We start from the raw sequence: 13,666 nt of genomic DNA, 5'->3' as shown, positions 1-13,666 counted from the left end.
GAGGTTAATTATGCTGACATTGGATACAAAATGCAAGACCCACGAGTATTAATAAATTCCCTAACATACACTAATTATAATGAATGAGAATTGTTGTTCCCATTCACTTCAAAAATACTTCCCATTCCGGCCCGTTTCAGTGTTCGATCAAATTTCGATCATGCATCATGCATAGCGGTCATCCAGTTACATGTGCAAACCTATGTTTTTCTCTTGGTTTGCGGATAATATTGTTGAAGTCGGGTAGGTAGTTATTTTACATACTAATTACAGTTGTCGAACTTTTAATTTTCAAAATTGGGACTGATTTCAATTCAGACAAGCGATAAAGTGGATTAAAAAATATACATTTTCAATTAATTAACTAACAATAATTATTCATATTTGATAGACAATTTGATGAAAAATATTGTATAATATTTTCAGCTCCTCTGCGCTAGTCATACTATGAAATTAATGTTATGACAATTCAAATATAACATTATTAGACATCGCTCCTTGTTTTTTATTTCATCCTTGGCGGTTTGATATTTAAAAGATTATGAACAATGTACAATATTGTTTGGATCAGTATGTATTCAAATACACCAGAGGTTCCCAAACTTTTTTGCCCCGTAGACCACATGACAATTTTTTTTTTTGCTTAGACCCCTGCCTGCCGAATATTGAATTTTTCTAAAACTATTAACGTACCATGTGATAATAATTTCTCTTTCTCGTAAGAAGATTCCCTTCCGTTGCCTGTCCAACAACCGGGTGGCGGTATAGTTCCTCTGTCTTTGCATAGTGCAGACAGGGGTGCCCTTGTGAGATATTACACCAAATGAAAATGAAGCAGGATAAGCAACAGGAATTTCTTTCTGTAGCTGGCCCTACAGAACTGCCCCTTAAGTTCTTTGTCAGTGCTTATTCAGGTCAGTTCTTCTTGTCACATGATATCCGATTCTTCAACGTTCCATTTCCATAGTCAAAATGTCCTCAAACTTAGTTTTGAAGTCTGTGTAAAGTGCATTTAAATGTTGAACGTCATTATTATCCTGGACGTTTTACAAAAACAAGTTTGGGAACTAGGAAAATTCGCGGCTTCCAATGTGCAATGTTTTCCTTGAATATATTAATTTTGACGAGAAAAAGAACGTAGACGTATTTATATACCGCAATTAATAACTTTACGAAATATAAAAATACAAATATCAAATAAGTAATTTCTCATTCTATTATATTTGTGTTGTCTATTGTGTCATTTACGGAACTCCTAAATGTTGATTTGAGGTAAATGGGGGTCCGCTTGTATGTACCCCCATTTGAATCTTGTGTACCCCCAAATTTTTTTCTCGCTAACATAGACCCCCAGCAAGCCGATATCGACCCTTGGGGACATATAGACCACTTTGGGAACCTCTGATTTACACACATGATAATATATCACATCGTACAATATAACTCATGGTGGCCTTAAAACTGATAACGAGAGCATGCAAAACAATGTTACTTACACGATAAAAATAATTCTGCCGATAAAAAGCCAAAGATAATGTTATTAGTAAAAAATAGTTCTTCTCGTATTACTAAGCCCGTTCTCTCATGAGTCGGTAAGGAATAAGCATGCAGTAAGAACGCGTGTATATATTATTATATCTCTGTTGGTACCCATACACGGGTCGATGTGGCGCGGAAGCAGCTTGCTTACTTGAAATTCCCGCATTATTGCTGTACGAGGGCGATTTTGATTTCATACCGACCCGTGAGGGAGTGGTATTAAATAAATTCATAAATAAAAATGCATATCGGGGCCAGTGTGACCATAGCGTCCCCGCTTGGGGTATTTTGAACGAAGCAGGGAAAGGAAGAATGAGGAGAAGAGAAAGGTTGAAAGTACCTAATTATTCATATCCGGTCACCAAACACGGCTAAAGCCATTAAATGTGAATATGAATGGTGATCTCTTACCAGGGCGATACTGAGAGTACCTTCTATTCTGGATATATGTTTCAGGTGTGAAAAAAATTCACCCATACCATAGTGATTTTTTTTATGTTACCTATGAACCATCTCGGTGTTGCTATTTAAAGTTACCTTTGAACCATGTCGGTGTTGCCATTTAAAGTTACCTTTGAACCATGTCGGTGTTGCCATTTAAAGTTACCTTTGAACCATGTCGGTGTTGCCATTTAAAACCAATTAAACGATCGAAGCGCGCTCCATTTTTTCAACAATTTATTGACAGACTGTATCTACTTAGGTAGGTACAGTTTTTTTTTAGTATGGAAATCGGCCAACAACTACCTGACGATAATAATCTGATTGGCGCACTACAACAAAGAGTCACTCTCGATGACATCTAACCTCCGATAAGATAAAGCACGCAAATACCAAAAGGTTTATAATACAGTTTTGCTGAGAATCAGCATCGCTTGCTCTTTCATAGTTTTGTTTCATTCATCAAATATTTCGGAATAATTTTTTGTTTTTTTTTATCTCCTATTCTGGAAATGGAATAAATGCACTATTCAATGACATCTGGATATAAGAAAACAAGTACCTATAAGAATAATGTAGTACAGAAATAAATCTTTACAAATTTCTAAGTACTAAGTAATACATTTAGGAAACTGGGAATACATAGAGGTATATTAAAGCAAAGACAGCAAAACAGAGTTTTTGTAGCATTGTCTCCTTTTAAGTTATTATTTTCAAAACACTGTGAACTTTGTTAGTTAAAATGATTAGATATAATTGAAAATAGAAATCTCAATATTTGTTTTAAATCAATTTAAAGAAAGGAAGGGTAATAAAAGTTGCTGCCTTTGCTTCCTTATCCTTCAATAGGAAACATTCTTACCTGATTCTCATTGTTGAGCAGTTTGAGCTGATCATTGATGAGGCTGTACTTAGCACTCTCTTCCTTCCTCAGCGCCCGTTCCTTCTTCAGCTCGGGGCTCCAGAACGTCTTGATGCTGTGCATGCTGGATCCCAACTTCTGATTCGTCAGCTCCAACTCCTTCTTGAGGTTCCCCAACTCCCGCTGCAGATCCGTGTTCTGATGCTGCAGCTCCCCGATAAACACCCCGCCGGAATCCCTGAGCGAGGGAGATTGCCTGGCTGAACGCGCGCCATAGAGTTCTTCTTCTAGAAAGAGTCCACGTTCTAAAGATCTGTCGCGTAAAGCTCCGCGCTCCAGAGATCTCTCGCGCGGCTCCCGGATCGGGAGGAACTCCCTGTCGCGATCTCTCTCCCGGTCCAGAGACTGGTACCTCACGCTCAGAGGGTGCGAAGGGCGCGTGGCAGAGCGGGAGCGGTGCCCTCTCCGCTCCTCGGGGCTCGGGGGAGCCTCGTGGTCGTAGTACGGCGAGCCCATCGTGCGAGGGTTGTGGTGCGGAGGGTATCCCTGGTCGGGGCTGGGCGGCTGCCGCAGGCCGCGGGGCGGGTAGCCCCTGGAGGGTGAGCGGTCCACGGTGGGGAGTTCTCCTTGACGCCTTCCTCGAGGAGACCGGTTGTCTCCTAGTGGCCCCGGCGGAGGGTAGCCCTCGCGAGACATTTCCTCGCCCCCCTTGTCTTCAGAACCCGGCCGCTACGAACTGGACCGCCGGGAAACACTAACATGCTCATTGCTCAAGACATTTGTCTAAAACTTTATTACTTTAAGCGTGGATTTTACTTAAATACGATTTTATTATTTAAATCACTCGTTTTATCAGTTATCGATACGCGAAGATTTTATCAGCCTGTGAATCAATCGATTTAATTTATTGTTTCCTGGCCAAGTTTTTTCAGAAGCCGAAATCGATCGTGACACAATAATATTTCAGTGAGTCGCTGCTATAGATAGAGTAGGGCAGAGTTAACTTCAATCCAACATCCCTTCAGCAGAACTCACAGGGGTAGTACGAGTTATTAGCGGTAGTAGTTAATGATAAAGATCGCGAGTACGGTACTATCATTTATCATAGCTTATTTTTAGAGCACTTGTAGTAATAATTTAGAGTCCAACACTTTATGTTACAAGAATCGACCCGGATCTCGGTTTTGCACAACAATTGGATGGGTCAAACAAACTGTCAGCGATCCTTTCTTCCCTCCGTGCTCCTAGCGTCTGGTGATCCGTGTGGTCCTGCGGCAGGTGGAGACCGGAGAGGATAGTCTGCCACTCCTCGCTTCAGCAGGAAGAAGCCACCGAGGAGTTATAGTAAAAGAGGAGAGCGGGGAGGTTGGGGGGGGAAAAACGACATCGACCGGCGCGCCGCGCATGCGCAAGTACTGCCAAGTTTTTCTTTCACAAAATCGCCCGCCACAAAACAATATTCCGACAGAAAATCACAAAATTTAAAACTTATATATTTTTTAGTCAAAGTTAGAGTAATTCTGTCAATAAGTTAGATACGCCGGTAATTGGGTTTTTAATATCGATCGCGGAGTTCCAGATTTGGGTCGGTACGGGATCGGTGCACACGCGCGACTCTCGCGGCGCTCAGAGCGGGAGTGAACAGAAGTGGGGAAGCAGGGGAAGGAAGAGAAGCGAAGTGGAAGTGAGTGAGCTGAGCGCTCAAGAGCCGGGGAGCTTTGTTAATGGGGCCACATGGTAGTGTGGGGACGGTACGGTGCTACTAGCTTTGACCATTGAATCATTCTTTCTGGAGAGTCAATTCGTTTCAGTGAAATTCGGTTGGACCATCACACAACTCTGTCCTGGCGCACACTCCTAGCCTTATTCACATTCATATATCGTCTTATACATACTGTATTCGTATTCTATTTAAAGTATTTAATTCACTTGATTGTGCCATGTGTTATGTTTTTCTTGGGCTTCCCCAACTTCTTATACCCAAACCACAATTTATTGTAGTCTTTTATCATTACACCAACTTTTATCATTTCGCCCGCACGGTCATGCCATAGTCACAACTGCTCCCGACCATCTGGAGCCAGTGAGACTATGGCATCCCCAATTGAGGTATGTTGTAAGACTGAGGGTAATGGGGAGGGGGGGTGTAGTACAATCGTGTATTACAACAAATATTAATAATTTATAAATATCCTTCATAAAATGCGTCTGCAGCATTCATGTTGAAACTCATAAAATAAACATCTAAATATAAAGTAAATTAACTAAATTTATATGGTAGGTACCTGCACAATCTTCTAAAATAAGAACATTCGTCTTTCAAACTGTTTTACTGTTTTTATTTTTTGTAAAATATTATATTGTAAAATTAATAATTTTTAAAAAGGAAAACCATTTCGAGTAAATTGTCAAATCGTGATATTTAATCATCGAGGAAGACAACAACTTTGGAACGGAAATGACAGAAAAAGATTTGATCGAATCTGGGAATTGATGATTGGGTTCCTGGGTTCACCTGGATCTATCTGGATGTAGATCTTCAGAACCTTTTTCTGATTTTTTCTGTTTCACATTTTTCATTTGAGAGTGATTTTAAAGAAAGCTGACGTCACCCATTTACAGATCAATGGAATTGAGTATCTGCTCAGCACATTTTAAAGAAATTACGTTTCGACAAAATTTTAATTTCCAGAAAACTTTACCACTTTTACTTTATTCCCCTTCTGTATTGTTCTTGACACTGAATATATAATATAAACTCACCCTCAAAATATTTTTAAATAATAGTCACTGACTTAGTAGGTACCTTCTGACTATTACATCGAGACAGCCAATCAACTTTACGTGCTTTGTCTCTCTTACACTGCCTTTAATTGTATACCACAAATTACATTGTAATATACATCATTTTTGGGGCTTAACAGATTGGGAGTTCAATCAGTAGAAGAAAACTGGAAAGAAACATTTTATGTGGCTGAACAAGGGCTTAGTACACTTCAAAATTGGCTGAAAATTAACTCGATTACTCTTGATATAAGCAAAACTAAATATATAAATGAACTCAAGGGGCCAACCAGTAAAATCACTTGATCCTAAGAAAAATAAAGAAAAAGAAAAAAGATGGGGAGCAATTTTATCTAAGATGAATCATAAAGACCATACTAAAAATTTGCTACTCAAAAATACTGAATCCTCTACAATACCGCGTATTCATCAAACTAGGTCAAATCACAATGACATCAAAAATATTCTTAAGTCATAAAACCACATTCGAATAATATAACTACATTTATTTTACGACAAATCTCCACAACATCCTTCCCCCAGATGAATAGAACAGTTTAATTATTACAAATCGAGAAAAAAAATCTGGCTGAAAGAGATTCTGAAAAAAAACATTAAAAACGAAATAGAAAACAAAGAAAATAGAACTGAACATCTTCAGTCCGCCTCAGCACAGGTCACCCTAGTGAGGAGGACTAAGAAATACAATGTACTATACATATATTTACTATCAAATATATATTTTGAATACAATGTTCAAATAGTCGCTAATATAAAATAAAAAATAACTTTAAAAAGTACCCCAAGGCTCTAATTTAAGCCCACTGCTCTTTTCCATGTTTATTAACATTATTACAATAGTTTATTTTGCACTGGATAACCAATACCTCTGTCATAGGTTACCCAAAGTGGTTCGATAGGTTTGGTGCTTTTGCAGGGGTGCCAGGGTTCAAGGGGTGAATGTGTCTAGTTCTTGGCGGCGGATGCGTCTGCCCGCCAATTGTGTGGCGGGATGAATTGGGAGAGGCCGGTTGAGGAAGACCCTTTCACCTCTCCAGCCGGGCTCTGTCAACCCATCGCCTTGTACTACAGTGGGAGGGATGGATGCATCGTCTTTTCTGGACACCCCCACCCATTTACCCCCAGATTCCTCCCCACTCCTCATTCATTTTCCTTCTCAAAGCCCCCTCTCCTTCATTTCCTTAAAAGACCCCCACACAACATCCCCGAAGATGACGTAGGCCCGAAGGAAGTTATTTACCTAAGGGCCTCCTGTGTGGAGCTAATGAAATGATTTTTAATTTTTATTGAGAGACCGTATTTCTGAAATTTATGTCCGAACCAAAGATATTAGAAGAACGAGATGTGCTATGAGCAGTTCATACTGTGTGGAATTGTTTTGCCCAGTGTCGCCGGTTTTGTTCACCAATACTACTGCACACCTTCGCTTACGCTAAGGTATCCGCACTAATACATAGAACAGATTTCTGTGCGTACACGTCCCGATAGTATTCAAAGTACCCTAATTAGGTAGTACTCCGCCTACGGTCCGGCGGCCAACATAGCATATCTCGTTCTTCTAATATCTTTGGTCCGAACGGTCCGACTTTTTCTTTGTAAAAAGAAAGACAAACACTCCCAGGTTACGAATAACCTGACAATATTTTAAAGCCTCCTACTACCACCACATCAAGCGGAAAATGTTGCTTGTGTCATGATGGAGGACTTAGCCAGCCGAGGAATTGAACGCTTGACGTCTGGGTGGGACCCAAACGCGGTGTCAACTCAACCACTGATAGGATCACGTAACACATTCACGACGCATTTCTTGCGTTTATCTTTATTATTTGATTCATTATTGGCGAAACCGGGTAATAAAGGCAGTCCTTCTATAAGCTCGTGTCAGTGCGAAGTTTAAAAAAGTAGTATTTTCTAAAACAAAATTTCAATTTACTGGACCTTTTTTAGATGAATGCGCGAGTGGTTACCCCAGCACAGAAAAAACTAATATAAAGCTGACTCGAAAAACCCAACCATGAGAAAATGGCAAGCAAAAGCGACATTTAGTAAAAATGTCGAATCATAAACGCTAATTTATTCGCCAAGAACGAAATGTTAATATAACTTTTTTGAAAAAGCCTTCAAAGCTAATTTTATCGAGCCTACTAAATAGTAGGTATTTGATTCACGTGTTTATTGCCGCTATTTGACATTTTTTTATGAAATTTCAAACAGAGTGGTTTCCACTCTAGCTTTCTAGGAATTTAAAAGAAAATGGATTGAAACGTTTAAAAAACAGTTTCTTGGATTTTCAACGTAAGATTCCATCAGTAGTACTGTGGCATACCCATTTTTTTAATCTTGTGAGGTCGGAAGGAGATGGAGTAGTGGAAGGATGGGTTGATGCGTGTGCACGTATATGATCCATGTGCCGTGTATGATCCGTGTATCCGTATATGATCTTTGTGCCGTGTATGATCCACGTTCCCGAAGTAAGCTCAATTTTTCCTTAATTCTGTTGAAACTTTTTCCATCGAAATTCTTTCTAGAGCAGATAAACAATTTCATTGGCCTGTCTGGAATTTATGAAAGGTCTGTCAACATAATTTGACCGCTGAAACGTTAATAAAATAGGTTTAATCCTGTCCGGAAATTCTTAGCCAGAGGTCGGCAGACTTTCATCGCAACCAGTCTGCGAGAGTAATATAACTATGGTTTAAACCAGAGGTTCCCAAACTTTTTTGCCCCGTAAACCACTTACCAAATTTTTGTTTTCCGTAGACCCCCCTGTCTGCCGAATATTTAATTTTCCTAAAATTATTAACGTCCCATGTGATAATCGTTTATTTTTTCGTAAAAAGATTTCCTTCCCTTGCCTGTCCAACAACCGGGTGGCGGTATAGTTCCTCTATATTTGCATTTTGCAGACAGGGGCGCCCTTGTGAAGTATTACACCAAATAAAAATGAAGAAGGATAAGCAACGGTAATTTCTTTCTGTAGCTATCTCTACAGAACTGCCCCTTAAGTTCTTTGTTAGCGCTTATTCCGATCAGTTCTTCTTGTCATATGATATACAATTCTTCAACATTCCACATCCACAGTCAAAATGACCTCAAACTTAGTTTTGAAGTCTGTGTGAAGTACATTTAAATGTTGAACGTCATTATTACCCTGGACGTTTTTCAAAAACAAGTTTGGAATCCAGGAAAATTCGCGGCTTCTAATATATTCATACTGACGCGAAAAGGAACGTATGAATTTATTTATATACCTCAATGAACAACTTTACGAAATATAAAAATACAAATATCAAATAAGTAATTTCTCAGTCTATTATTAGTATTACGTAAACTGTGTTATTTGTGTTAGGTGTATTGTGTCATCTACGGAACTCCTAAATGTTGAAAATGGGGTCCGCTCGTATGTACCCCCATTTAAATCTCGTGGACAACCAATTTTTTTTTCTCGCTAACATAGACCCCGATATCGACCCCTGGGGGTCTATATAGATAACTTTGGGAACCTCTGCTCTAGGCAAACGCGACTATTCTCAGCCACCAATATCATTTACAATTTTTATCATTCTTACTTCAAAATACCTCTTTACTGTCAAGACATATTGTTTTTTTTCATATTGTTTAACTTGTGGATAAGAAAATCTGCGAAGAAAAAATGTTTTCTTTTTTTTATGTTTATATTAACTTCACACAGGAGGCCCTGAAGAAAATAATTTCCCTCAGGGCCTATGTCATCTTTGGGGATGCTGTGTGGAGGGTCTTTTGTGGAGAGGAAGGAGTGAACATGGGTCTTGAAGAGTCCCATGTTGTAGGAGGGAGGAAACACAGAGGCCGGCAGTTCGTTCCACAGCCGAGCTGTTGAACTTAAGAACGAATCGTAGAAGCGACCCGTTCTCATGTGACAAAAGTCAACCGTGTACAAATGTTGGGTGCGCGTTTGGCGTGTATCCCGACTACACACCGGTGCCGAAGGGATCAATGACTCTAGTTCCTCAGAGCATCTTCCATTGTAATACCGATAGAACAAGGACAGCATACCTACCTGACGCCTGTGCTCTAAAGATTGCAGTCCGTTTGTTAAGATTGGGGAATCTATCAAACGGACCGCCCGTTTTTGCACAGAGTCAAGGGTTTTTTTCAGGTATTTAGGGGCTCCGGACCAGAGATGGCTGCCAAATTCGACAGTAGGGCGCACTTGCGATTTGTACAGGGTCAGCAGTTGTGTACTATTGAAGTATCTGCGGGCCCTGTACAGTACGCCCAGCTTCTGAGAGGAGGAGAGCTTTCTGGACCAAGCCAGGTGGTAAAACTAATAAGTTTAAGGGCCGGTACCCATAACATATTTTTTAGTAGGGGGAGTACGGATATTATCGGACGCATAGTGTTTTTCATTTGTATTTTGTTGTTATTGCTTCAATATACACGATTTATGAATCAATCATTAGTGGAAAGGACAGATCTACATGATATGCTAATTTTAAAAATCAATAACCGTCACTGTTCCCCAAAATATAGATTTTAAAATTACGAAATTTTCGTTTATTATCGGAATTCGACGGGTGTTATCGGACAAATTAGCTCCCTGGTTTAACACTGTATTTTATTTTATTTTATAATAAAACAGTTTCTAAACATTACATTTAAAAGACTTCACATATATCAACACAATATCTTTATTTAAAAAAAATACAATTAAGAGAAATACAAGAAAAAGGGTAAAAAAGTATTTGAAAGAATTGTCTATTATCGGACATCAAAGGTGGTATCGGACACGAAAGTAAACAAAAAATATTATTTTTTTTAATTAAAAAAAGGATTTTTAAAAAGTGGTAAAACCGTGTTAAAAATTTTCACAACACGTTATGATATACTGAAAATAATAATTATTTCTGGCACAATTCACATTTGTAAAAATGCTGGTAAGATTCAAGACCTGTACAATTTTCATGGGCCCATCCGTGACAACCTTGGCATTGAATCCAGTCCTCTTCGAAGCTTTCTCCATAGATTATGCAAACTTCATTTTTGTTGTAATCCTTATGTAGTTTTAGTTTATCTGCTTTCTTAAAATTGATGCTGTTAACATTATTTTCTTTGTTGTGTTTGGGCGGATTCTTTTTTGATTTACCGATTTGAAAATCGTTTTGGCGTTTACTGTTTCCTGATAGCTTTTCTTGTTTTATTTTGATTGGGAGACCCGGTACTTGTATTTTCGCTTCATTCTTTACAATTTCGGAATTCTTTGGAAGTGCACTTAAATTCAACGGTTTTACTGAACTTCTTTTTATTTTAGTTTTATCTCCAGTTTTTTTCTCCTGCCCTACTTTTATACTTAAGTCTAATCTGAGTTTTTTTTCATCGCTCTTCTTTTTCCGTTCTTCCATTTTTCGCTCTTTGGCTAATTCCTTCGCCTTAGATTCATCGCGTTTATTTTCAAGATCCCTTTTATAGGGGCTCGATGTCAAAATTTCTGAATTTGTGCAACGCCTTTTTCTGGAATTCGTAGCAGAAGAATCCAGATTAATTCATTAATAATAAGCAGCTCGACGCTACTTAGGTACGTACTTGCTACTTAGGTATGTACTCGCAGTCGAAATCAAAACAGAGCAACCTACGTACTTCAAGCACCTACTTGTCTATTGGCGACAATACTATCGCAAATCCGTCTTTCACATTACGAGAACTCGCCAGAAGGTTCGAGTCTACCGCCTAGGCATAATTGCCGCGACGTCAAAAGTTCGCGAAAGGTCCAGATGGAGCGAGTGGCCTCGATTTAGTTGCCATTTAACTACCTACTGTTGCCATCGGCCGTGTAGTATAAATAAGCCCGACGCAGCGAGTCAGTCAGTCAGTCATCAATTTGCCAAGATCGCCGTCCCTGGCAAGCGCTACTCGGATTACAAGCGCCCTGGTTCCAGCGTCTCTGACCAGCGCTTCTTCCTCGCCACCATGACCACCACGAGGACACGCAGCATCCTCACTGGTCCACTCCGCTCCCGCTCAACTGCCTACAAGGTCCGCCGCACCTTCGGCCTCCCGTCAGCACTGGAGTATTGATTCCCCAGATCGCCAGTGCCTGACAGTCAACGAGTCCCGGTCACCAGCGCCCGGCGTCGACTCACTGACCAGCGCCTGACCAACACATCACCGCAGCAACCGGAGTATTCAAAATCTGTCCTACATCATCTCCTCGTCACGGCAACTGACTCAATAAACACTGTGACCTACACGACACCGCCTTTTATTTTGTGCCTCACTCTCCTGATCCCCAAAAATTCATTCTCCGTGTAACAGCATCATTTACAGGAGAAACTATTTGATTAGTTCTATAAATTTGTCCTTTTCTTTTGAAGTTGATGGTTTTGGAGACGTTGGCGGGAAAGTGACCATTGATAATATTTGAGGTCTTTCATAAGGGGTAGTTATTGGAGTTGAAGCGGATTTCAAACGAAAAGTTTTCTAGATCATTGGTTCAGACGCACGACACGAATTAATAATGGGGATTATTTTCAAATCAGATGATTTCCCCAACAAAAACTTGAGCTCACTTAGTGACAGATCACGCAGTGAACGGGGTTGGTATACATTTTTGACGTTCGGTAGATTCAGCCAATTTAAATACAAGTTCTAAGAACTCATCTTTTGTTAACGGAATCAAGCGGTTATCCAAATCCTTTACATGATCGACTAAACAGTCTTCAAAAACTTTTGAAAATGTGGGCTTTTAACCACCCACACCGACGTGCAGCTCAATTGGGAATCCATTCTTCAATTTCAACAACCTGTCATTAAGTGTACTTTTAGGGACATCAAAAATAAGGCAGCTTCTCGAATCGTCATCTTCTTTTCGTGAACATATTCCACTGCCGATTTCATATTGGAATCCTTCCATTCACACCGAGCCCCTGCTCCAACTTTTTTTTTTGAATCTCGGCATTATCTGGAGAAATGGAAGAAAAACAGAATGAATTTTTGAAAATATTTTTTCAAAATCAACAATAGCAAACCCTTTGTATATAGTTTTCATAGTACAACATACTTTCATAATATATATGTGAAACACTTCATTTGGTGTTAATATATTAATTTAAATAAATAAATAAAAAATAAGAATTAATTCGTGTGTCCGATATCATCCGTAACAGCCATGTCCGATATTATCCATACGACATGGAGTTAAAAAAATAACCGTCTACCTGGTATGGGACACAAATTTTAAAACAATAGATCGTCATTTGATTGCCACTGAAATGTAGTGTACCGCCTTATATACACAAAAGTAATTAAATTAATATCGTACCTTTTATTTGTCTTCGAGTAAAGCTGAGGACACAATATCCGGGAGTCAAAGTTCGTTTTCTGGGCACAACACGACACAACCGGTCTTGGCGAGAGCCATGCAAACACTGGACACGAGGAATTAGTGCAGCAATATTATGAACTAACTTGCATCGCCGTATCTATTCTCCAGGAAGAGAAATAACACTTGGACGATAATATACGTTGTCCGATAATATCCGTACTCCCCCTAATTGTATCACTCGGCTTATCTTGTCAGGGTTTTTAGCATAGAACTAGAGTATGGTAAACATCTTATAGCGAGCGTAGAGGCCAACTGAAATTACAGGTTGTGCAGTTCAGCGGTTTTTCGTTATCGGTAACTCATCTGGACAATATGAAACCGTCCCTTATACTCGTACTCGTTGTACCCTCGTAGAATTATAATACCGCCTACATAATTTTCTCCTGTCTGTGATACCCTTTGATCTTTCCGTCACGTAACCACGCCGTATGGTTTTGTATTTAAATATGTGTGGTCCGTTTGACGAAATATTTAGAGACCACATAAATAATGTAAATACGAATTTCTGAAAGAGATTCGAGTAGGAGGAGTGTGTGTGAGTTAGTCACAACTTTTTTTGATCGAATTGATGAATATTAGACAGGACAATGAATTTAAATTAACAAAAGCCCCGGTAGTCTAGTAGTTATAATAGCTGCTTTCGATTGAGGTAGTTACTC

At 39.4% G+C, this 13,666-nt stretch overlaps 1 protein-coding gene across 1 annotated transcript in view; it reads right to left on the bottom strand.

Annotated features, from left to right (window-relative positions):
- brp (ELKS/RAB6-interacting/CAST family member bruchpilot) overlaps window positions 1-4,461 on the bottom strand; it is a 195,395-nt gene extending 190,934 nt beyond the window's left edge. Inside the window, exon 1 of the mRNA XM_089646431.1 lies at window positions 2,843-4,461. Within this exon, the coding sequence (XP_089502557.1) occupies window positions 2,843-3,538 (696 nt within the window). The 5' untranslated portion in view covers window positions 3,539-4,461. The remainder of the gene's footprint in view (window positions 1-2,842) is intronic.
- Between the last annotated feature and the right edge of the window lie 9,205 nt (window positions 4,462-13,666).

This window comes from Hesperophylax consimilis, chromosome 24, assembly GCF_061612785.1.
Source record: "Hesperophylax consimilis isolate HC1 chromosome 24, BYU_Hcon_1.0, whole genome shotgun sequence".
Classification (NCBI taxonomy): Eukaryota; Metazoa; Arthropoda; class Insecta; order Trichoptera; family Limnephilidae; genus Hesperophylax; species Hesperophylax consimilis.
The sequence above is the reverse complement of the archived record's forward strand: the minus strand, read 5'-3'. Positions and strand labels throughout refer to the sequence as shown.